General features: G+C 40.5%; 1 protein-coding gene across 2 annotated transcripts in view; it reads right to left on the minus strand.

The window, feature by feature from the left end:
- The window catches only part of GRIN2A (glutamate ionotropic receptor NMDA type subunit 2A), a 372275-nt gene that overhangs the window by 3803 nt on the left and 341733 nt on the right, over positions 1–26739 (minus strand). For both annotated transcript variants that reach the window (XM_024571552.2, XM_024571553.2), the window contains one exon: positions 6254–6492. In XM_024571552.2, coding sequence (XP_024427320.1) covers positions 6254–6492 — 239 coding nt within the window. The remainder of the gene's footprint in view (positions 1–6253; positions 6493–26739) is intronic.

Genomic DNA, 26739 nt, shown 5'->3' on the forward strand with positions numbered 1-26739 from the left:
ATAGATGCTGGGATAGAAGGAGCAGTTTCAGGGGACCAGTATTCTCACCATGCAGGGACATTATCCTGAGAATGAAGCAATCATAGAAAAAGGTATAACCTAGAGGGTAGAGAGACATGACATGTTGAAACTTTGGGGCCACTCCCTTGAACCTTGTTCTTATCCCACTCCATATATCCTTTGTGTGTTTGTTTGTGTGTGAGTTTGCTCAACATGGAGTTGAGTTTTGGTTACTAGGGATGGAGGAGAGTCCTGATAACACAGTGCATGGCATTTAAATCCATCTAGGGACTGAGTGACTTACAGACTCCTCGGTAGCTCAAATATAGGCATGTCCACCTATATGTCTCTTGTTTTCCACTACACTTTCTTCCATACTTAAAACATAGCTGTTTACTTCTGCTGAATAGTAAATCAAGGGAAGAACTCTTGATTCACACTAAATAGTAGGCAAGAGGGAATCAGTGACATTGTGATTTGTGGTTCCCCCTCTCCACTCCTGCTTCCAGAGTTTGGCAGCCGTACCTAAAAGGAACAATCAGATCAAGCCTGCAGGATTTGATCTGCTCCTCCAAAGAATGATGGGAAGCCAGCCCAAGAAAGGGTTTGTAAAAGTGAATGCAGCAGCTGCTGCTGACTTTGGCATAAACTTGTGGAAAGTACATGTGATTAACTGTGGACTCTGATAATAGTGGCTCCATCAGTTTCCCATGGTGAGGAAGAGTTTAACCCGCAGAGATGCTCAAGGAACTGACAGCCTCAACCCTGGTGCATTTTTCTTATAGTTTCCTAGAGACAGTCTCCACTTCAGCCTTCAATGAGAGGTCAATAGAAAAGTTTTGTGTTTGAGCATCTCTTTCTCTGATCCTCTCAACCCCAGGCTGCATGACATCACACCCTTTCCCACCTTCCTGCAGCCTTGTCTTTAGCCTCCTTCTCTGTGTCCTGTGTGACTGGCTGTTCACCTGCCAAGAAGCCCCATCTCCTCATTGCTTCCAGAGGGGCTGGATATGGAAATTATACAAATGTACATATATTTCTTATAGCACAGTGCTTCATAACCTTTTATGTTTAAACTATGCTTTCTTTACCCAATTTAGTAATAGAATAATTTTATTCCTTGACCTAGAGAGACTATGCTACCATGAGTGAAAATCAGGGTGTTTCCTACATGTTTGAATCAGCCAAGATCTGTGCTTTTTCTTCCTGTTGTTAGTGTGATGAAAATAGTAGCTTTTAAGTTTTTTTCAAATTTTCAATTTCTTCTTTTTTTGAGACATATCTGCTTTTATTTGAGATCAAAAAAGAATGGTTATTTGGTATTTTCTTCTAATGAGCTTCTCTTTTTCCCCTTGAGATTTTGAGTACTTCCCTCGACCCCTTCACTCTCAGAGCAGTATGGTCCCACCTGTTGAGAGGAGCTGGCCATCTCTCTGTCTGGAGAGACCCACAGAAGTGGTCAGAGAACTGAGTTATGTTTCAGAAGATGAGAGGATGGCTGCTGACTGCTTTCTGTGCCCCCTGGTTTTCCCTGGGACTAACTCACATGACACAGCTAAGGCAGTTCCCAGGTGCATCTGCCTGGTGAAGCCATAGGCAAGAGTCAACGTGACAGACCCAGCCTGTACCCCAGGTTTGGATGGCAGCGTCCTCCAGGCGAGTTGACCCATCTTCTAGATGGGCTGCTGAGAGATGGGTGCAATTAGAGGATAATGGGAAGAGTCAGAGGCGTGGAACCCACTGGATGTGAGTATCAGCTCCAACTTTACTAGCTCTGTGACTTCATATAAGCCATTACATCTTTTTGAGCCTCCATTTCCACTTCTGCAAAATGAGGTCATACACTCCTAAGGAGAGTACCAGGGCAAGATAAGATAAGGTAAGCAAAGCACTTGACACACAGTAAGGGCTCAATAAATGTGGGCTGGACAAGCTGCTCAGTCACCCCTGAGCTTCCCTTGCTTGTGTTACCTCGCCTCTCCTTTCACACTAGCATGAGCACACAGTGCCCATTTTGTTGGAGCTCCAAAAAAAGGTCTGTTACCCTTTACTACCAAAGACTTGTTCTTGAAAGCCACTGTGGCTTCCTGGTTAGATAAGTGGCCGAAATCCCACCCCAGGAGTCAAATCCCTGGGCTCATGTTTCTTTCCTCTCTGCACAGTTTTCTTTCTTTTTTCCTTTTATTCATAGGTTCCGGCTACATTTTATGGGTTGTGGAAATAGGGTGCCCTCTCAAACCCACACTGGGTTCAGCTAAAATTAACAGTGAGACTCAACATCTGATCCAGACAATTTGCTCTGCTCCTGCCAAGGGCTCCTGACCTCTCAGAACATTCTCAGTGGGGCATGGCTTGACTGTCCTTGACACCTGGGCCTGATCCCTAAGGTGTCTGCTATGTACTCAGTGTTTGTGTCCTCCTCTCAAATTCATACATTAAGATCTTAACCCCCAATGTGGTGGAATTAGGAGATTAGGCTTGAGAGGTACTTCGGTCATGAGAATGGAGCCCTCATGAGTGGGCTCAGTGCAGTCATAAAACAGACCCCAGAAATCTCTCCCAGCCCTTCCACCACGTGAGGACACAAGAGATGTCTGTGACCCAAAGAGAGCCCTCACCTGACCATTCAGACTCCCAGTTACCACAACTGTGAGCAATAAATTTCTGTAGTTTATAAACTACTCAGTCTGTGTTTTTTTGCTATAGCAGCACAAATGGACTAATACAGTGTCTGTGCCTCCTCTTTCAGCCCCAGCTGTGGGCTAGCCAGAAGCTTCTTGTTTCCTGCTCCCCTCATCTGAGCTCCTTGTCACAGTTCCATCTCTCTGGTCCTTGTCTTTGCTGTGTCTCCCATTCCTCATATCTCAGGGGACACCAAGGCCATTCTTTTTGATGGGACAGTGAATATATTTTTCTACATGAGGGAGAAAGCAGTTTACAGAAAAAACAAAAGTAAGGGCATCCAGTAGACAAGAGGTACAGTTTTGTAAGTTGTTGAAGACAAAGGCCACAGATGTGGGAGAAGCTTGGTTCTAATGTTAAATGGCTTCTCTGAGTTCTGGCCTGCTCCCTGGGCAGTGCCAGAAGTGCATGTGTCTCTGGTTGTATTTGTTCAAATTTTCCAGGACTTCCCAAGGGATGACAAGCCCACAAGGATGGCTGAGTGTATTTTCTGTATGGCAACAACTTTACATGTATTGTCTGGCTGGGCAGTGTGCTTTAGTTTGGAGTACTGGTAATGAAGACACCCAGCTTATGTGCAGAAAACTCTGCTTTGGGGTAGAAGTAGAAGTGAATTTCAGAGCATCCTAGATGAATGTCTCTTAGAGAGGAGTGCAAACCCTGAAACTGACAAAAACATGCCACCTAGCCCTGCACACACAGTCAGGTTTCTTCTCTCATGCTGTTTTTTCTGGCATGAGAGATGAAGTGAGAAGACCCTGTTGTTTCAAGGAAACATAAAGTGGACACTGAAGAGTCCCATACTAACCTGTTGGGCCTAAGTTTCTCCACACATAGGATGGATGTGATCAAATCAACCTCACAGAGTGTTGTGAGGATTAGAGATAATGGCTCAATGTCTTGCTTCACACTAGGCATAACTCATTGTGTCATTGTGATCTTGCATTTGTAGGAAAGTAGGTTCTTTGGTTGGGAATTCACCACTGCATTTTTTGTTTTTGAGAAAATGATTGTGTGTACACAATGAAGACACTTTTGTTTTGGTGTGTGTTCTCTGAACTGTGAGTAAGCATATATGTAAGGTGGCATATGTGTGACTAAGCACATAAGACAAGCTTTAAAGTTATGTACTGGCCCTTGATTAGAAAGGAAGAACATTTTTTTGCTACCTAGAAGCCCTTCTATGCACAGCATCAGGAGCTAAGCCCATTCTGGGTTTCCCTAGTAAATGAAAGACATATTTATTATGGGAACTCAGAATGAGAACAGTGCATCAAGTATGAGATCTTTTTATTCACACATATCAGGCTGTACCTATTTTAAAAGATAAACCTTGTCTGAGGAGAAGGAGAGTCAGTGCTCAAGCAGGGTTCCCTGCAACCTTCGAGGGTAGGAGTGATGGTGGATAGAAGTTTCAAGGGGACACAGAAGTCCTTTCAGTGCTCCTATGAGATGAGGGTCCTCCCTGCCTTAGGGAAGGGAGGCTGAAGTTCAAATACAGTCTTATCAAGCTGCAAACACAACAATGGCTGCTCCTATGTATTCAGTCTCCCCTCCACTCCCATTCTTCAAGATGCTTGTTATCAACTTGGCTTCCTTAATGGTATCTCAGACAGAAGAAACTGCTCTTCCAAACATAAGCAGGATTTATAAGTAAATGCAACAGGGTGCATTTGCTCATGATAATCCCAGAATCCTTTAGATATGGAAAGCCTTTAGTAATTAGCAGAGAGAATTAGCTTAAAGTTGGCATACCTAGCTGTATGCATGCATGTTGTTATTTTTGAGCAATCTGTGTGTTTAGATGCCATCGAGCTAATTAATAAATATGTACTTGCACAGAATTCAAGTTTACAGTGCCATTGAGCAGACAAAATAAATCTTCAATAAGCTAATGTGTACTTTCTGAATATCCAAAGTTCTTAAAATTACCAAATGCTAAGACTACATAAATTCCTTTTAAAACAATTATTTAGTTTTCTCAGTAAACCTTAGCATATAAAATTAGATGTTTTTAACCAACTATTTTTCATCACATTTCAAATTCTAATTCATTAAACTCCTTTAGAGTGAAAAAAATCCAAGGTGAGTAAATGGAAGAAAAGGGAGATAAATAGATTAAATAGATAGATGGATAGATGGACAGATGACTGGACAAATGGACACATAAATGAGTAGATGGGTGAATAGATAGATGAATGAATGAATGAATGGATGATTGATAGATTAGCAGATAATGTTATACTATGTTGGAAGATGAGTAAACAATATGTATGCATTTGTTTTTATTATGACTCAAGTAGTAACTAGATTGTGTTGAATATGTAAATATATCATGTGAGTTGCATGCATATATATATATAGTATAGTATGATTTGTATCAATCTCTTGTGTTGCTTGTGTTTGATATTTGTTGCTTGTGTGAGAGTGTGGGCTCTAGCTGGTACACCATCTACATTCAAATATTGGCTCCACCAAAGATAATTCCCCTAGCCTCATAACTCGGAATTCCCTGTTTGTAATCTGGAGCTAATTACAGTACCTACCTCATAAAGGTGGTTTGCAGGTTAAATGAGATGGAAAGTATAAAGTTCTTATATGGTGCCTGGCACATATATGTGCTCCACAGATATAAGCATTTTCCATGATTGTTATCATTAGTGATGACTTATGTCACATGTGCCTTTTTATGGCAACACACATGTGCCATGCTGTGCAGCATAGCATAAAAGGAGCTTTTCTTGAATTGCATATGAACTCACTGTAGTATGTGTACTCTGTGGTATAGTTTATGTCATATTGAATGTGTATTTTGTTTTGTTTGATGTGTGTACATTTCCTCATGGTTTTTCAGGTCTGTGTTTCATTTCAGGCTCTGCTGCACTGCACATGCTCTCTGTGTTTTGTTAAGTGTGTATACACATGCGTGGTGGTGTTTGTAGATCACATTTTGCCATGTGTATTTGGTGGGAATGCATGCACACAGTGTAACATCCTGCATAGGAATTTTATCAATGTGGTCAGCGTGTCTGGGTGCTAATTATGGGGGCCACAGACTGCTTTGTTTGGCCCACATGATGTTTTTTGGGAATTTTTTTGTTGGATATTTAATGGAATTAGTTACTAATATTTTAAAATGGAAAGGTTTCATATAAAATCAGATGATAATTTCTCTTTTACAAATAAGGAGGCCTGATAACATTGGCTCTGCATTTGATCCTCTATTGAGGATGACTGTCCCCTTTATGTGGCAAGCATTATGCAATTTGTCATAGTTTCTGCTATTCTCCATTGTTCCCTTACAGTAATGCCCAGGTTCAGAAGCTATTTTTCATGTCATTGGTGCCATCTTTCTCAGGCCCAGCCTGCTTCATCCATTCACCTTTTCTCTCTGGCTTCCAGTCATTTGGGCTTGTGCCCTGGCTTTTAAATACCCAAAATTGGTGAGTGAGGGGAAGATGTACTGAACCCCACCCCTGCCACAAAGAGTCAAGACTCTCTCATTCTCTGAAAGCCTGACACTTCCCCGGACCTGCTACTGCAAAAGGAAGTAACTGCTAAGGGTACTGACCCGGCTGATGGAGAAGAGCAGCCCTGGCCGGTCTGAGCAAACACCTGTGAAGCAGAAGCGCAGCTTCCAGTAGAAGAGGTGCTCCCAGATGAAGGTGATGAGGCTGAGGGCCATAGCAGCTGCCAGCATGTAGAACACGCCTGCCATGTTGTCGATGTCCAGCTGACTGCTCATCACCTCGTTCTTCTCATTGTGGCAGATCCCCGTAAGCCACAGTGTCTCCAGCTCCTCCATCTCACCTGAGCAGAAGACAAGATCCACAGGCAGTTAGGGAGCAGGGAATGCACTTTGGGGCAAGCGCCTTTGGGTTTGGGACAAACATGTGTGACTTATGGCTGTGTAACCTTAAGGCAAGTTATTGAGCTCTCCTGGTTTGCATGTTCACTCACTTGTTGAGTGAAGATAATAATAATAACAATACCTAACTAATATCATTGTGGGAGGATAAAATGAGATAGTGTTAGAGAGTTTGGTATGGTCCTTTTTTTGCTTTTTGGGTTTTTTTCTTTCTTTTTCTTTTTGGTGATTATCGTTATGTCCTGCCCATCCTGTTTTGCTCTGTCCCTATCTTGACACACCTAATTCTGGAATAGGACAAGGGATAAACTGACAGTCTGCTACAGTGGAGAGACCTGCAGTCCAGTTACGATTTCATCACTTACTAGCTGTGTGACTTCAGAGCCATAGTTATCTTGCCTGTGAAATGGATATAATAATACAGAGTATTTCCTAGATTGTGGTGAGGATCAAAGGCACTCACATATGCAAAATTACTAAATGTAGTGGCTGTATCACAGGAACTTCTCATAAATTGTGGCCTTCCCAGGATTTTTGTGAAGTAAATGCCCAGCACAGTGCCTGACACACAGTTGTCCTCAAATATATGAGTTTCTTTTTTTTTTTAATTGCTAATATATTTTATTCACTGGTTGATGGACATTTAGATTGCTTCCAACTTTTTTTTTGATTGTTGTTCAATTACAGTTGTCTGCATTTTCTCCCCACCCCACCCCAGCCAAACCCACCTCCCTCCCCCACCGCCACCCTCCACCTTAGTTTTGTCCATGTGTCCTTTATAGTAGTTCCTGAAAACCCCTCTCCCCACTACCCCCTCCCCACTCCCCTCTGGCTATTGTTAGATTGTTCTTAAGTTCAATGTCTCTGGTTATATTTTGCTTGCTTTTTTCTTTTGTTGATTATGTTCCAGTTAAAGGTGAGATCATATGGTATTTGTCCCTCACTGCCTGGCTTATTTCAGTTAGCATAATGCTCTCCAGTTCCATCCATGCTGTCGTAAAGGGTATAAGCTCCTTCTTTCTCTCTGCTGCATAGAATTCCATTGTGTAAATGTACCATCGTTTTTGGATCCACTCATTTGCTGATGGGCGCTTAGGTTGCTTCCAGTACTTGGCTATTGTAAATTGTGCTGCTATGAACATTGGGGTGCATAGGTTCTTTTGGATTGGTGTTTCAGTATATGAGTTTCTTTTTTCCTTTTTCTTTAAAAATATTCAGGATTATTCCAAAAAATCACCCACAAACAGTGCACTTCAGGTATAAAGCATTAATTGAAAAGAGACAGACATCTCAACTGGCTCTCAATGGCCCCTTGCAAACTAAACACCTCCACACTTCAGTAAGCAATTAAAGAAGTGGGGGGGGGGGGGTTCAAAGGAAAAAAGGTAGTACATGTGCTTACATTATTTTGTCCCTCTTTTTATGTACATTTTAGTTAGTTGCCATTTAGGTGAAAATTCTCTGATCTAAATGTCTAGTGATTATACTAACTGTCTAGCAATTCACCAAACTATGGCACTTAGACTATGATTCAGCCTTTACAAACTATCCTTCAAGGACAGTGAAAATCAAGAAAGATGCACATAATATACTGTATTTTGCTGTGTATAATGTGCACCCACATTTTTGGCCCAAACTTTCAGGAAAAGAATCTTTTGTTTTAATTTTTTAATTCAATTTCTCACTTATTTATATTTAAAAACAAAACTGATTATCCTATTCCAGGGTATTATTTTGCATATGGATATCATTATTGCTTTCTAGAGATACACTTTTAACACATAAACATAAGTGAAATAATTAAAGTCATTTATATAGATATGGAATTAGTACTACCCATGTATACCCATGTATAATGCACATTATACCCATGTATAATTCACATCCTTATTTTTCCCTCAAAAATTTGGGCAAAACAGTGTACATTAGACACAGCAAAAACATGATAAGTGGAAGATAGGACTAGTGTGTGTGTGTGTGTGTGTGTGTATAATCGCTAAGATACAGGAGGCATGCAGAGAAAAATAAACACTCCACATGTTTATTTGATCCTTTCTGCAGAAGTTAATATAATGATTGCTTTCACACTGCTCTCTTTTTAAGTTTTGTGGAATAAATGTGTATTGCTTTTGGTTTGTTTTCACTCTTGACTGACTTGGTGGAACATAAAAACCTAAGTTGACAATTATTTTATCTTGACCTTTTGAAGGTGTTATGAGTTTTCTTCTGATCTACACTGCAACTGTTATGAGAAGTTGGATCATAATCTAATTGTTATTGTTTGCTATGCAATTTCTATTTTCCCTCTACTTGCTTTTGAGAGTTTCATTTTGTCTTTGGTATGGAATCTAGCTGTGGATTTATTTGTTCTGTTCTGGGCTCTGTGATTCTTCTATCTGGTGACTTATAACTTCCGGAAAAATCTCACTTGTTGTTTTGTGTATTAATTCTCCCCATTCTGTCTTTTAAAAATTTAATAGACTTTATTTTTATAGCAGTTTTAGATATAATGAAATACTGAGCAGAAAGTAAAAACAGTTTCCATGTACTCCCTGTGCCCATGTCCCTCAATTTCCCCTACTAACACCTGACATTGGTGCGGTAAGTTTTTTACAATTTATGAACCAATATTGATACATTATTATTAACTAAAGTCTATAGTTTACATTAGGGTTCATTCTTTGTGTTGTAGTTCTGTGGGTTTTGTTGAATACATAATGTCACATAAGCACCATTACAGTATAATAGAGAATATTTTCATTGCCCTAAAAATCCCCTGTGTTCCAACTATTCATCTCTCCCTAGCCTCCATTCCAACCCTAGCAACCACTGATCTTTGAATTGTCTCTACAGTTTTATCTTTTCCAGAACATCGTATGGCTGGAACCATGTAGTATGTACATAGCCTTTTCATACAGGCTTCTTTCACTTAATAATATGCACTTAATGTTCTTTTGTGTGTTTCAGTGACTTGATGGCTCATTTCTTTTTATTGCCAAATAATATTCCATTGCATAGATGCAGTTTGTTTGTCCATTCACCTACTGAAGGACATGTTGGTTGCTCCCAGGTTTTATCAATTATGAATAAAATCGCTATAAACATTCATGTGCAGGTTATTCTGTGAACATAACTTTTTAACTCATTTGGGTACATACCTAAGGAAGCTATTGCTAGACTGCATGGTAAGACTATTTTTAGTTTTGCAGGAAACCACCAAACTGTGCTCCAAAGTGGCTATGCCATTTTACATTCCCACCTGCCGTGAGTGAGAGTTCCTGTTGCTCCACATCTTCACCAGCATTGATTAATGTGGTCAGTGTTCTGGGTTTTAGCCATTCTAATAAGGGGCGTAGTGTTACCACAATTCTCTAATGACGCATGATAATCCTGTCTTTTTATCTTTCTGAAAATTTTATTTGAACTATTCTGGACCTTCTCATTATATCCTCTAGGATATTAACTTTGCTTTAATATTTTCCATTCCTTTATCTCCATGTCCTGCAGTTATACAATTCCCACACTTTCCAGTTCATTTATTCTTTCATTAGTAATATTTAACCTTATATTTTAATTTTCATCTATTTTAACTGTGCCATTCATCAGGCTCTTTCAAAGTTGTGCCAGTTCCTTGTAGTGTAATGTCCTACTCTTTTGTTATTTTTTAAACTTTTATATTTAATAATTTCAACCCTACAGTCTTTTAGATTATTCTCTGCTCTGTCCCCCTCCCTACTTTCTTAGTTCTTGGGGTGCACAATCTTCTGTTCGTTGTGTGTGCTGACTCTCATGGTGGATTACTTCCCTGTGATATTAGTAACTTTGATTATGAGCTAATTTTCAGCAGACTTGTTCTTCCCCTACCCTCCATGGGGCTCCCAAGCATACTGGGTTATAGAAATGTCCCCACGGTGGGGATCTGGGTTTGCTTCCACTATTGTTCCAGGGACTTTCAATGCACCAGTTTCTGTATGAAAAAATTTTTACTGTAATTACTGCACCATTTAAGTAGTTACATTTAGACCTTCATACCCATTTTGTTTTTAATTTCTCACTCAGAACTTCAAACAGATGGCAAGCCTCCTTGTACTTTCTTTGCTTTGACGGACAGTTTTTTCTAACCTCCTTTGCACAGATACGTTGACTCACTGAAGGTCTCAGATTCATGAAGTGAATGTTAAAGTCCCAGTCTCGACCCCTACAGCTTGTGTCTTCTTAGGCTGCTGCACCTCAGCTGAAAACTACCATGAGAATATCCCATTCCCCTCTGTTTCTGGTACCTAAGGATTCTTCTCTTTTTCACCTTGACTATTCTGCATTATGTGAGTATGAGTGTGTGAATGTGTGTGAGTGTGTGTGCAATTGCTTTTAATCCTGAGTTATGTGTTTGTAGCATGAAGGAGCTCATGTCAGTTTGGTTTTCCATTGTACCACAACCATATACACATGGATAAGTTTTGTAATAAGGATTTAAACAGCACAAGTATTTATGAAGGAGAAAGTAGGAAATGTATATATTTATAAATTCTTCACCCAAAATGAAGGTTGCTGGTTAATCAGTGGAGCAGCCAAAGTGATGGGAAAGGGTACCTTGATTTCAAGTTCTTTCTTTCCAACAGCCTCCGGTGCTTTCACACAGTCACAAAAGTCATATTATCTCATTGTCCCCCCAACACCACACCAACAACTTGTCCAAATTCTGCCCTCACTCTGTGCCTCAAGATTTACAGTATTACTTCCTTTTCTTACAAAAACACTGACGCTATGCCTTCAAAAATACCATGTGGGCTGCTGACTTTCCCCTTCCCTTTGGCATTTGTGAGGACACAGAAATGGGTCTTTTCACCTTATTTTGTCAAATTCTCAGCACATTTTCCTCTTGGTGTTGTCCCAAAGTGAGCCAAGTTTGTGTGTCTGTAACAGGCTCAGTCTGGGGATAAGAAACATCATCTTGATTCCTTTCAGAATGTAAATGTAAAGATTTTTTCCCCTGCCTTCTGCCCAAACAACACCTCTCCCTCTCTGAATAAGTCAACTTGATAAACCAGACCTACATCCTGAAAAGAACAAAATGCACAATTCTCAATACCATTTACAGCCTGTTCCAATCATTTTCCAGTTAATCATTTCCTGCCTCATAGCCTTCTCCTACTAGTGTACTGAACTGCAGTTCAAATACTTCCTTATTTCATTTTTAATTTACTCAAGTATATTGTAATCTCCTTGAGGGAGACCAGGGACCACGTTTTATAGTTTTGATATTTCTCATGGCCTGCAGCATATAGCAAGCACTGAATCCATATTTGCTCTTTCTATTTCTTTCCTTACATCCCCAGGCTTAAATTGGGCAGCACCGCAAAAAATGTGCAGATCTGTTGGGAGAGTGTTTCTGCCATATACATACAGAAATTACAGAGCAAAAGAGAACTTGCAGTGGACTTGAGAGTAAAATGCTGGGAAATTCACGTGTCCCCAGCTAGTGTGAAGCAGCAAATGACATTTTTCCAAGGAGCAGCTCTGTGATGTTCATTCCACTGTCAGTTGCTCCATTACAAAGAGGCCGTGATCTCTGTCAAAGTGATCTTGTAAACTGGAGCTGGTAAATGGGACAATTAAATGGTTTTCCTGCAGCAGACTCATTCTTGCTGGGAAGACAAAAACTAAGAGCTCTCTGGGGAGCAGAGGGAGCCTGAGCAGCTTTGGGTTTGCAGCCAGGCCCGTACTGTCTTCCTCTCTCCACCTGAGAGCTGAGAGCTCTCTTCCTCTCTATTTATAACTCTAATGACAGACAGAGAGCTCATGCGCAATTGAGAATCCCGTTGCATCCATGGAAGTTACACCTGTTCAAAAGCTTTTCCTATATCTGTCTTCAGGGAAGAAGGCATTGCCAGCATGTTTCTGCCAGCCTCTGAGTTCTGTGGCATCCTAGGAAGGCTGTGTGTCCCAGCAATCTCTCTCCCCTAATGTTGCCAGTTAAAAGGCAGAGTGGTGGGGTTTCTAGAGGCAGGAACCAAAAAGATGTACAATCTAAAAGGGAACAGGCAAGAATAATTGACGCAGCACTGTGCATATCTGAGACTTCTTCCATTAGCAGCTTGGATGATGCTGCAAGAGGCTGAGTAAAACGTACAGAATCGGTCAGACAAAATCCTGTGCAGAAAGGATACAGACATTGCAGGCCAATGCATGAGCATAGAGTATCACATTACCCATCCACTCACTCACCAGGTAGAAGCCATGGGTTTCAGATTTGTAAAAAGGAATCAATGAAAATTCAAGTAGACACCATCCAGAAAATCACAGGAAAGAGCATTTCAGGTAGAAAAAACTAGAATGAGCTACAGAAGGTAGTGCCCTTTTCTGAGCGTTTGGGGAACATCTCGAATCATACTGTAAGGTCTAGATAGCCTCAGGAGGAAGTATGAGAATCAGACCACCTTAATTTAACCCCCACCTCCAACACTTGCTACCTATTTGATCTTGATCCTGACACTCCTCTTATCTATCCATCCCCAGAGTCATTCATTTATCTATTTTTCTATTCTTTTATTTAACAAAATTACATAAATCCTATTCTGCTTCAGGCACTCTACTAGAATTTTTGAACATTAACCCTTGGAGCCCTCATATCAACTTAACATGACTGGTGCTCTTATCACACCCATTTTACAGATGAGGTTAAGGAACTTGAACAGTCTCTCTGAGTGCCAGTTCTAACACCTTCCAAATGGAGGACGACAGCATTTACCATGTAAGAGTTGGGTGGAATTCAGTGAGGTTGCACACATACAGTGCCTGGTGCACACTCATGACACAACCAGCATTGCTGGAGATCTCATCATTTCCTGCCAGAAGCCAGGGAAGCTGGGACATGGAATAGCTCACATATCCCTCCCTGTGCCCTCACAACTTGTGGAGTCTATGAGTCCAAGGGTGCATGTTCGGAGAGAGGGCTTGAGCCTCCAAGAAGAATCTGTTATGTCCTAAGTAAGAGAAATCAGTTCCTTATTTTTCCCTTAGACTCATTCTCCTCACTTCCCCAGGGACTGCAGTTGCTTTTCAGATTAGATTTCATTCTGTTCAGTAAGACTGTCTGAGCACTAAGGGGATTTCTCTGGGAAAGGATTTTATAGCATGCAATGTGACTAGCCTTCAGACTTTCTGAGCATTTCTCCCCCAAGGTCAGCTGCAAAAAGTCCATTTTGAACCTGTGCCCCTTAGGCTTCATCTAGGGCCTGAGAATTTGCTGAAATACATCTTCTAAAATCAGCCCACACATATACCCTTGCAGGCACACATCTCCACATTTTCTTCCCTTGTTTTCCAGCCCAAGACACCTGACCCTAGGCAGTGATGGTATGGAAAGAAATAGTGTGTGATTTGGAGATGAGTTCAATGTTCTGTTTCATTTCCGGTCAAGAAAATTAATGTTTTTTGGATCTTCAAAGACATCATTTGGTTTTGCCTTACTCCCCCAAACTTTCATTCACTCACTCACTCATTCATTCATTAATTTGTTTTTAAAAAGGACATTTCTGAAGCACTTAGCACATAGTGAGCATATCTGTATTTGCATACAGAAGTGGGTAACACAGTCTTTGGCCCCTACAAGCTCAGAGTCCTGTGGGAGAGACAGTCTTATAAACCAGTAATTATGGCAAAATGAGATGACTGAATTGGCACAGGGCTGGAGGCAAGAAAAAACATGGAGTGTTTTGAGATCAGAGATTGTTTCAGAATTTTGGGGAAGTAAGAAGCAATCAGAGGAGGGGCCTGAAGAGTAGGAACCCATTGCAAAGGACTCAGCTTTCATGCTAAGGCATTTGGGGTATCTTGGAAACAGTGAGGCCATTGGATGAGACCAGCTATACGCTTGGTGGACCCAAGATTCTTCAACTATTGTCCCTGGAAACCTACTGTCTCCTCACATATAGTATAAGGCATGCTGTTACAGGTGGGTGAGGGATGGAAAATTTGAACAATGATGCTATAGCATGGAGAAAGGTCGCCAGGAAATTCTATCACAATAACATAACTGATCCTGTTCTCAGAGGCAGGCAGAATGTACAGACTAAACTCTCCTTCTCCCAAGATATGTAATGATTGGGAGAAACCCACGTGCAAAAAAGTGTTGACAAAGCAAAACATAACCAGAGACATTGAAATTAAGAACAAACTGACAGTAACCAGAGGGGAGGTAGGAGGGGATAATGGGGGGGGGGGGATGGGGAAGGGTTTTCCGGAACATGTACAAAGGACACATGGACAAAACCAAAGAGGAGTAGGATCCAGGGTGGAAAGTGGGGATGGTTGGGTTGACAGGGTGTAGTGGGGGGAAAATGGAGACAACTGTATTTGAACATCAATTAAAAATTGTTTTAAATGTTCAAAAAAAGTGCTGACAAATATCCACTGTAAATTGTTATCAATATCACCAAACCCATACCAATTTACTCTGGATATACCAGCTGCATGGTATCATGCTGCAACCTTGGCAATGGCTATATCTGGGGTACAGCTCAGAGGTCTCCATCTCTGGGATGTTTTCCTTGAATGCATAGGAATATTGATAAGAGACCACAGTTTCTCCTGTAAGGTGATATTGGGATATCTTTTCAATAGAAAATCTGTCACACTTGAGTATAATTGTCAATTGCTTCTATGTTCTCCCTGTTGGGAGGTAAGTTTATTCAGGGTGGGGATTTGTCTTACTCTTTCTGCATCCCTGGTCCTTCGCACAGGTCTTGGCCATAGTCGGTGGGTCCATAGAGGTGTGTTTACTGTAGATGATACAAGGCTTCCCTTCTTGATTAGCTGGTGATTCACTGATCTGAGGATCAGCAAGAACCCAAGAGAGGAAGTAATTTGTAAAGCATAGACAAAGGGCCAGAAAGAGTCTCTGGAACCTGGAAATCAAGCATGACTCTGGGGGCAAGCAAGTTCTAATCAAAGGCCCTAGCAATAGAGTCCAGTGGCTCCCTACAGGGAACCAAGTTGCATCCACCCCCAAAGACGTCAGGATGATGTTGCTGCTGATCCCTTTAGGGTTTGCTGTGAACACAAGAGGGGGACTGACCCCATTTCAATCCTTTTTCATGTCTTGCCCAGGGATTGACACTTTGAGTTTCTCAGAAGCCTGAATGGAATTGGAAATGGCAAAGGAAGAACTTTCTTTGTAGAAAATCTAGGGCACCATCATTGGCTGGCTTGTGTTCTCAGTGAGACCAGATTCGGCCACTGTGAGCTCTGAACGGCAGTCCTGGGAGTGAGGACAGCCTGGGATCTGCAGGGTTGAGGCCAAGTCTTCTTCTTGCCCAGTTGCCCTGGAAGGAAGCTGCTGGTCAGATCTGGTTTAGTATGTGGCCTTGAAACAGAGTAGGGTCAGTCACCATCTTATCAATGACCTTGGGGGCTTAGCTTCATTAATTTGAAACTCTTGAGTCTAAGACAGGTGATGTTGGATCTGGAACTAATAGCATTTAGAACCTAGGATCCCTGAATCCATAATCTCTGAGGGTCACTGAACAACTTGCTGGAGAGAAAAAAATACCTTCTGTGTGGAGTGGGAGCCGGGAAGAGGAAGAGTACAAGATTCTGAACACAAATAGAGAAAATTTAGAAGATAAATCTCCCTTATTTATATGTCAGAATATTCCATTTCTGTATAATGCTGAGAAGTCATAAAACCAAAATAAAAATAGGCTTAAATGTATCCAGTTAGATTCAGAGACAGGCTGTCTTTAGCACAAATGTTCCACCTTCCAGTTGAGGTCTCTGCTCTGTGGATGGAGCTCGTGTACCATAGAATTCATTGTGGGTTGTCACCATCTGGCTGGGATTTCATCAGCCACATAATCAACCATGCAAGTTGGAGTTGGGAAATGCACACAGGTCCTCAACCTGTGTCTCTTGAAGAAGAAAAGGGGAAAATTGGAGAGACAGTTGGGCAACTCTATCAAACATCAAACAATGTACATAGTCCCAATTTTCCATTAGAAGGTAGAATTGGCAAAAAATAATTCTCTGGAGTAAGACTGCAGAAAAATTTCAAGAAGTCCAGGAAATTCTATGCTTAACAAGTACTTCTGGAGTCTGCTTAACCAATTTGTCTTATACACGTAGAGATGGTCAAGCTGGTATGCCTTAAAAGGCATATGCATTTGTGAGCATAAATGAATTCCTAGTAACTTTTTGACACTGCACATTTTTTAATCAATAGTGCTCAAATTTCTGTGACTCCTTGTATAAGTGTGTAAGGACTTTTAATATCACAAAGAAATCCTTGTGTTTTAAAAGGCTGCAGATGTAAGAGAAGAAAAAACAAAAAGGATAGCAATAATTCCACACCCCACGCCAAAAAATATCTTCTTTCTTTCAGTAACAAAATGACATCACTGCCTTTCAGTTCTGTTTTTATTGAAGTGTTGTGAGTAAGCTTCCTGAGACTGTAAAATCCTTAAGCAAAGGGTGCACATCCATAGTCCATTTTATCTGCATTTCCCATTGCCTAGAATAGTGTGAGCTAAATGAGCACTCACGACTTGGCTGTGGCATGAAGGAGAAAGAGAAGAAAGCAGAAAGGAAAGGAAAGGGGAGACGAAGGAGGGAAGAAGAGAGAAAAGGAGAAGAGAGAAGAACAGAAAGAGAAAAAAGGGGGTGTTGGTTTTTTTCTGGTTTCCTGCCCCTTTATCCTAGCTCAGAAGTACTGGATGGTGGTGGGACCATAGCCAGGGATGAGTGGGAGAGCGTATGGGGATAGGAAAGTGGTTACATTCAGATTCCAGTTGAGGTGAGAGATCACAGCCCCTTTGTAATGGAGCAACAGACACTATTGATCTCTTGCTCCATTCTGCTAATGATGCAGCTGAGGTCAAGTCAGAGGAGCCAAGGTCATAAATTAAGGAAGCAGGAGAAGGAATCTGGATCTCTAAACTATATTGGCTATAATTTTATAACCTCCAACCATGCAGCCACCAAGGAACACATCTAGAGTTCAGTTATGCAAGCCTGCTTTACCTCTCTCCTAAAAGGTAGAAACAGGGCACTCAGAAATTAGAGGAACCACATGCACTGCTGGTGGGAATGTAAATTCACTGTACTTCTGAAAACTGTTTGGGAGTATTGACTGAAGTGGAGTATATGCACACTCTATGACCCAGCAATTTCATACCTAGGTATATTCCCAAACAACTAAGTGCCCACATACACCAAAAAATGAGCAAGGATATTCAAAGCAGACAAAAATGAAAAATAACACAAGTGTCTGTAGACAGCAAATATATAAATAAATAAATTATAGTGTATTCATACAATGGAATGCCATGCAGTAACAAAATAATAATGAGCTATAGTTAGTTAACTCATTAATATGGATTAATGCCATAAAAGATACAAATGAGTATACATTGTATAATTCCACCATCTGTCTGAAGTTCAAAAGGAGGAAAAGCCTGTCCATGATGATGGAGGACAGAGTGGTGGTAGCATTTTGGAGGGGGTGTTGGCTGGAACGGGCCATGAGGGAGCTTTCTGGGGTGGTAGTTACCCAGTGGTATAAAATTAATTACACATTGAGATTCGTGCAACATAATGAATGTGCATGATAGTTTACAGAAGGCAAAAAAGGAATAAGTGGCATAGTAGAAATGTCAGGTGTTTTTCCATTTTGGGAGTCAAGAGAGGAAATAATAAGGAAAGTGGATAGACGTAGTCTTTCTAAACAGAAAGAAACACATTTTTATGTGAACTTCTTACAAAGAAAAAAGTCTTACAGGAGAAAAAGGTGTGAACTATCTTAAATTCATCTATATTGTTGGAATTATTTTAAAATAAATTTTTAAAATATATTTTTTACTTCTTTAATTGAAGCCAAAGGTCAGCAATCTGTTTCAAAGGGCTAATTAGCAAATTTTCTCAGCCTTGTGAGCCATATGGTCTCTGTCACAACGGCTCACCTCTACCCCTGCAGTACAAACGCTGCCACAGGCACACGCAGGGCGTGAGGGACGTGTCGTGTTCCAACAGGACATCAGTCACAAAAACTGGCAATGGGCCACTGGGGGCCACACATACTGGAATCCTTATTTAAGTAATCAAAAAAGGGAACAACAACAATTTTTAAGAAAACTATATATATGAACAAGAATAAATTCCATCTTAAGGAGATCCTCACCATTGTTTTCACCTGCAATACTTAGTTAGGTGTTCTCTTATCATTCCAGTTGGTGAGGTTGGTACCATTACAATCCCCAACTGAAAGAGGAGGAAATTGGCCCTTAGAAAGGGTAACATTCCCAAGGTCATAGAGCAAGTAAACATCACTTCTTATGTTTGAATCCAAAGCCCTTGTTCTTAGCTGCACCCCATGCTGCTACCCTTGTGACTTTTTGTGTGAAATATTACAATAGAAGTTTTAACAAATTACTAAGAAATATAAAATTTTCAGTAAAATTTACATGTAAAATAGTTAAATGGTCAAAATCAGATGACAAAGACAACTCAGATTTTTTTTCTGCATTCACTAGTATTCACAGGCATTCAGATTAAGGCAACCCCAATATAGCACACTGTGCCTTCTATAATAGCAAAAATCGCCCCCCCAAACTACAACAAAAAAGCCCCCACAATACTCCTTGCTGCCATATTGTTTTAAACTTGGTACCTTGACTCATTATTAATAGTACATTTAGATGGCAACAATCAATTTGGGCATTAATATAATACCATAAATCAAGACTCCCAGAGATAGTTATAGTCATTTACCTTTCCAAATCTACAGTTAAGAATTTGTTAAAAATAGACAAGTAAAAAAAAGCATCAAATGTTCCTTCCATCATTATCTATATGAGCCAAAAAATAAAATGTTTAACATTAAGAAAATAAAGTAACAAAATATGGTTTGATAATGATTATGACATTTTATGCAAAAATGAAAAGTAATTATGAAGACCAGATTATGTAACATGAAAAAATGTTTAAAATATACTGGTAAGTGAAATAGTGGAATATAAAAGTGTACATGACTAATAATTATTTAAATAAATGTGTTTTCAAGTAACAAGCACCAGAGGGGAATATATATATTGAAAATAATTGTGTTAAGGTAGTGGATTGGGGTGCTTCTATATGTATATTATATTGCCTTGCCAAATCAAAGTGACTAAAAAATCTAGACTGAGAGGCATTTGGGGCCTCTGTTTATCCATCCTGGAACTACTACACGAACTTCTATGACATCAGTGTTTGACTTACCAGCAAGTCATTCATCATGTCTTATTTCAACTTTGATGGTTCCCTTGACATTTGACTTTCCCTGGTTTGAGCCATTCACTGCTTGTCAGGCACAAGTTTGACACTGCGACCTTGCTCTAATCCTGGTGTCAGATGGATAACAAACAGTGCAACTGTGGATCTTGAGGGATCTCCTGGGAAATTCACTGCGGACTTAGAGGGAAAGCCAATGGCTCTCTGGGATATTTATGCATTTTATCTGTTTCTTAAGTACTGTTCCATTATTATTCCAAGTATGTCTCTAGTTAAAATTAGGAGGGAGATAAACAAGTCTAATTTTTATGGTACCATCTGGTCACAGGCCAATGGAGAGGCAGTTAAGCCCTTTACTGCTAAGCTTTGATTAAGACTGACACTTCCTTTTTTTTGAAAACATTTCATTTCCCAATGAGTAGTTTGCCCTGAACTTAGTTTCTAGGTTATACATAGGAGGTGACAGTTGCTGGGGCGTCAAAATGGTAATTAATCACCCCCTTTGGGTTTATATCATCAAAGCTGCTATTCTGTATAAATAAGGTTTGTGTGCATGTAAAAAATCAGACTCAGTCAGCCTATCCCCAGTAATGATCTATAGCCACACTTCCCAGTGGTTGCAAATGTCACAGGTGTCTGTGTCACAGGTATAAGGGGGGATCAGGAGAGCTATTGCCTCTAAATCTGGTTTCATATTGAATTTAATTAATAAAAGCACTGGCTCATTGTCCACCCAAATGCGGGTCTCTCAGTATTGCCTGCTTTATTTTCACACTGGTATTACATGAAATGAAATCATTGGGAACAAACACTTTCATGTCTATTTTGTCTCTTTCTGAATGAGGAAGTTTAACATTAAAGTCTATTTGATTACTTCTGCCATTCATACCCCACCCTTATGTCCCCTATGTTCCTTACTGTTTGCACATGGACACTTCCAAGTTCCACAACTTTATTCCTCAGGTTTCACAAACACCAAGGACTCTGAATATGGAAAACCACTTAGGAGCCAGAGAGAAGGAGGATGAATAAAATACAGCGCAAACATCTAATTCATGGACCCCAGGTGAGTGAGCGATCTGTTGGCTAGGAGCATTATGTATTCAGTAACTGCCAATTGGAGAATGAGATGCTTCTAAATGCTAAATATTGTTATCCTAAAGAGTGGTTCTTAAATTTTATTTTACATCTGAGAGAGGATGTAAAAATGCCCCTGGGGGGTAAATCTTCAGAATCTGCATTTCCCACAGGCTCCCTAAGCAAGTAAGTCTGGTGGACGCAGAAGTGACACAGCATCTTTATATATAACATAACTCTTAAGGGCACTAGAACAGGGAGTCTTCAGTCATTTTTATATCCCACCACCTTGAGCTTTGAAGCTGCTCAGTTATTCTTTGTTGAATGTATGTCTACAGGGAGAATGAACGAATGAGCAAATGGGTGAATAAATTGGGGTCTCGTCAATGGCACCTGGTCTTTGCTAACTGATTAGAAAGTTCATGATTTGCAGATCAGCCTCAGCCCAAACTGTGGTTTCTGCCTTTGAAGTTTCAATTTGATTAAAACATGTTTAACAAGGAACAATAACTTTCTGAAATGCCAGAGATTATGCAGCTCCAAGGAGCTCTGTGGGGAACAAGCAATTTGGGCAACAAAAATCGGGTCTCTGTGAACCTGGAGAGGCTGCTCTGCAAGTCTGTATTGGGGCCAAACATCTGACTCCTCTTAATTACATTCTGTCCTTGTTTCATTCCCTCTCATCTCTTGCTTCTGGGTCCTGAGTTTTCCCCTAGCAGCCAGGGTTGAATGATCTCAAAAATTAGGCTGAGCCTGTTCCCACAGTGCCGGGGCCCGGGGCATGGACAAGATTCCTTCTCCACGGAAAAAAGTGTAGGTCACTTTCTCTCCCACCCTCAATCTCTGTCACCAAGTTATTTTGCCCAACATCATCTGCAGGAGACCGATGCTGTTTCTTCAGTGAAAGAGGAAGGAGCACTGATTCTGGACTCTGACTGATCTTTTAAATCACAGCTTTGCTTCTTTCCAGATAAGAATACCTGCCTTAGGAGATGTCTATGAGGGTTACAGAAGATAAAGCAGCAACACTGTAGAATGGTTAAAGGAAGGCCCTGGCACCTGCTTGCCACTTACTAGTTTGGACACCTTACTTAACCTACCTGTGACCTAGTTTCCTCATCTGTAAACAGGGATAAATAATCATAACTAATGCCATTTAATCATTTTGAGAACTGAATGAAATTAATACATTTAAGGACTGAGATTATGTTGTGGCCCACGGTTATCCCTCTGTAAGCATTGCCTATTGTATTAAATGTCTATAAAAATAGCAATGATAATGGTAACTGTTGAACAACTTCCATTTAGAGAATGGAACACTATCTTTTCCCTTTAAAGGGGAAGAGATTCTCAGCACCTCTTTTCCCCAGAATCCTCCATCCTTATTTTGGCATTTATCTCTAAATGGTGGCAATGGGGTGCTGCTGAGTCATTTGAGGACAGAGGGACCTATGTCACGAGGAAATGCTGGCAGGGGAGCCAGTGGGAGGTAGATTAGACATCTCGGAGTCATGAGTGAATCAGCCGGTGGTCTGTGCCTTGCTCCATCACCTAGCCAAGATGGGCTAGTGGACACTTTCAGATGTCTTCGGTTTCATCTGCAAAGTGGCTAAGTGCTCAGCTGAGCAAGTACAGCCTGCCCCGGTAGATGCCCAGGTTGAATATTGCCTGACTAGCACATATCTCTCTCTGACCTCCCTTCCCCACTCCTTCCTCTCTTCATCTCTCCTTTTCCTCTTTTTTTCCTCCATCACTCCCTCTTTCCCCCTTCCTTGGCTTTTGACTGTTTTTACTTATCATTTTCCCCTCCTCCTCATTTACTTTCTTCCCTTCTATTTCTTTCCCTCATATATCTGTCCCTTTTGACTTCCCCATACTCCTCTCCCCTTTATTCTTCCTCTTGTCATCTTAAATTTTTCCCTTTCCCTTTGGAGAACTGGACAACCTACAATTTTAAGTCTTCCCTGCTTGCCTTTCTCTGAGACACAGTCTAAGACCAGGAGTTAATGATCTCAAAAGTGTCATACTTTTTCTAGAAAAGGCCAGACAGTAAATATTTGGAGCTTTGCAGGTCACATGGTTTTTGTTGCAACAACTCAACTCGGCTGTTGCAGTGTGAAAGCATCCACAGATAATACCAGATATAATGGATGTGGCTGTTTTTCAATAAAACTTCATTTTCAAGAATGGGCAGTGGCTGGATTTGGGCCATGGCCACGGTTTTGGCCATAGTTTGCCACTCCCTGTGGAAAATACTCTTTCTCTTGTTTACCAACTTGACCAAAACTCAGTAATAATTTATGATATGCTCCAGTTCTAAAACCCAGAAAAAATATCATCTTGCTGATTATATCCATTCCAGAGGGTTTGTGTTAAAAAGAATAAGTAAAAAGGGGGTATTTGATGACAATTGTACACAGATTAGACAGTGGCGGAATCTGTCTTCTGTCTTACAGTAATAGGGGCTCAGAGGCTTGAGAAGGCTGTCAGATTGGACAGTGATTACCTTGTGCCTTTCTCTCCCTAGAGATATCTAATTCCCTTCCTAATGAAAGCAGCATCCCCCTCATCAGAAAAGATATTTAATTGATGATACAAGCCCTGCAAAAGTATATCTGTAATGTCATTAAATCTGTTCATTCATTAATTCATTTTTTAACAAACTTTATTTGAGCACCTACTGTGTGCTAGGCTCCATAGTGAGACCTGAGGGGAGAGCGAGGCAACATGAATGGGCATGGGCATGATAGTGTCTGCCTTCAAGGGACTTACAGTGCAGTGCACTGCCGTGAGCCAGAGCACATAGACAGGTCAGCAATGAGTAGGCATCTAATATGTGCCAAGCACTGGGCTAGTTTCTTTGTTTGTTCTCACACTTCCTCCTTAAACAGCTCTCATTTAAAGATGAGGAATTGGAACTCAGAAATTCATTTGCCCAAAGTCATACAGCTAGGAAGTTATAGAACCTTCTATCTTAATCCTTCATATGCTTTGCTAAATGCCACAAGAATGTTGTAAGTATGGAGCTAAAGGAGTTTATGTTCATAAGGGCATCTAGTTGAGAGCTGTGAACTTTAAGGAGGTCTTTTTGGAGTGGCATACAAGCTGAAGGATGGGCCAAACATCAAATCAAACAATAGGGTTAGGAGAAGAGGGAAGAAGGAATTCCACTGATAAAAGAACTCAATTTTTTAAAGATGGTGGAACTGCAGATGCTGTAGAAAAATTGAATGGGGAAAGTATTTAAGAGTGGGCTGGTCTTCAGCAATTTCCACAATGCACACTGCCAGACTATTTCTAAGCCAGCCCTAAGAAGCCAGGCTGCAAAGGCTGCTCACAAATGTATCCATCCTCAGAGCAGAGGCATTGGTGGTCATCATGACCCATGCTGAGGGGCCAACTAGCTTTCCCAGAGACTCAGACATCAGTCCAAAGATATTAAGCTGGGATGCTGGACAAGGCCAATGCTAAGGATATCAGCAACCCATCCAGTGGCTCCGAGCAATTTATGAGAATCCTAATTAGATACACAGAGAACTTTTGTAATCACACAAACATTCTGTACCCTGGCTGGCAGCATAGGGTCCCGCGCCATCCAAAGCCACCCTACATACTTCAGTGGAGGAGCAGCCAACACATAAAGAAACCAGGAATATTAACATTGACTCACTGGGAAGTAGGGAGCAGGCCTCTCCATGGACTCTGCTCCGCACTCCCCCTCTCTAAAATCTGTGAGTATCTTTATCCTGGAGTGGTGCTTTCCAAAGCTCTGGAGTCAAATGCAGCTTTGACTCCAAAAAAAGGTTATGAATTAATACAAGAGCAGTGTGTGTGGTCCCTTCCAATTTGTTATCAATCTGGACAAGACTGCTTGCAAACTTGTAGAACAAAAGGGATAAAGGGAATGGATAGGTACCCAATGTACCTATCAACTGAAATGATATATATGGTATACTTCAACTATTTCATTCATAGCTATCAGATATGCCCCAGTACGAGATAACTAGGGTCACCATCTAGTTTTAAAACTGGGAGAGTCCCCACAAAATGGGTTGAGTTGGTCACCTATTTAACAAAATATTAATATAAGAGATACATGTGTCTTATCTTTCAAGTGTTTCACATGTGATATCTATCACATATACCTAAATACGATGTAAAGTACAATGGGGTATACCATATAAATAATTTATAAAAATATATGGTAATTACATATACTTAATTTTATTTGTTCAGTGAATTCAGACTAGTAATGTCCTTGACATGGACAAATAATGTATTTCTGAGTTTAAAAATAAACTGAAACCATGAAAATTGAGCAAAGTACAAAATAGAAGATTAAATGTTTGTCCATGCTAAAGTGTATTACTTGTAACTAAGGGGATCTGGCCACTGGCATAGTTTAATGGAAAGGTGATCAGAACTGGAGTTACATAAACACGGTTCAGTTTTACAATCTACACAGAATGTTGTCCACAGACCAGCAGCATCAGCATCACCTGGCAGCTTGTCAGAAGCGCAGAATCCCAGGCTCCCTTCCCCAGACCTGCTGACATAATAATCCCCAGGTGATTCCTGTTCAAGTTTGAGAAGCTCTGCTGTAGCTTACTTAACCTAACTGAGTCTCACTTTCCTGGTCTGCAAAATGGAGATAATAGGATCAACTGCAGAATGTTCTATGGAGTTACTAAAATCATTTATGATATGCTTGGCCCAGAGCTGGACCACTGAGTGTGAGCTCAGAAACAATCATTTCCTCCCTTTTTATCAGCACTACTTGCTTCTGAATAATATTATTACACAATCTGTCCTCCTTAATATCTTTTTTTTTTTGCTTGTATACATCAAAAGGGCTTTAAGCTCTCTGAACTTTCTTCCTTCTCTCTCTTCTAATCTCAGAATCACATAAAATGTTACAAAATCCATGAGATTGGTGGGACCTATGAGATCTCCTTCAACCTCCCCTTTGAAGACAGAAATGCCATTTTTAGGCCTCAGATTTACTCATTATTTATGTTCTTATTCAAGTGTTATCTTTTAGGTACCAGAGAGATATCAGGTACTCAATAGATATTTGCTGGTTGCTGGATGAGTTAATGGATGAAGCTGTATTAACGCTGGCCCATTCCATTCTTTGTCTAAACCTCACTACACCTGTTTTGCTCATGACTTTTTTAGTCCTTTCATTCCTTCATCTTAAAAAAACTAGTTTATCTCATATTTCACCTTGACTACTTTCTAACCTCCCCAAGATACCTAAGAATATATATATACACACACATGTCTATTTTACTTCATATACATAAATTATTATAAATATGTTCAGCCCTGCCTGGTGTGGCTCAGGTGGTTGGAGCATCGTCCCATAAACTGGAAGGTTGTGGGTTTGATCTCTGGTCAGGGCGCATGCCTAGGTTGCAGATTTTGTCACTGGTTAGGTGCATGCAAGAGGCAACTCATCAATGTTTCTCTCTCACATCGATGATTCTCTCCCTCCCTTCCCCTCTCTCTAAAACCAATAAGCATGTGCTCGGGTAAGGATTAAAAAATGTTCATATTTTGAGATTAGATATTTTAACCCATCAAATGGACTGTAAGTTCCTGGAAGGAAAAAAGAAAAACACTGTGACATTCCCTTCTTGGAACATCAGTTCCTAGGAAGGTATATTTCTCAGTAAATGTTGGATATTCATGATCAAAGCTGAAAAGTACCTATGAGTGTCGTTACTTAAACTACTGAGAGCAAAGATCCCCATGATTCACTCCACTATTTCAGAAAGGACACAATGATTTTATAGGAAAATGAAGGTAAGATCTTACTGGGATCCTGTGTATTTCTTCAGGCAGAT

Source organism: Desmodus rotundus, chromosome 1 (genome assembly GCF_022682495.2).
Source record: "Desmodus rotundus isolate HL8 chromosome 1, HLdesRot8A.1, whole genome shotgun sequence".
Classification (NCBI taxonomy): Eukaryota; Metazoa; Chordata; class Mammalia; order Chiroptera; family Phyllostomidae; genus Desmodus; species Desmodus rotundus.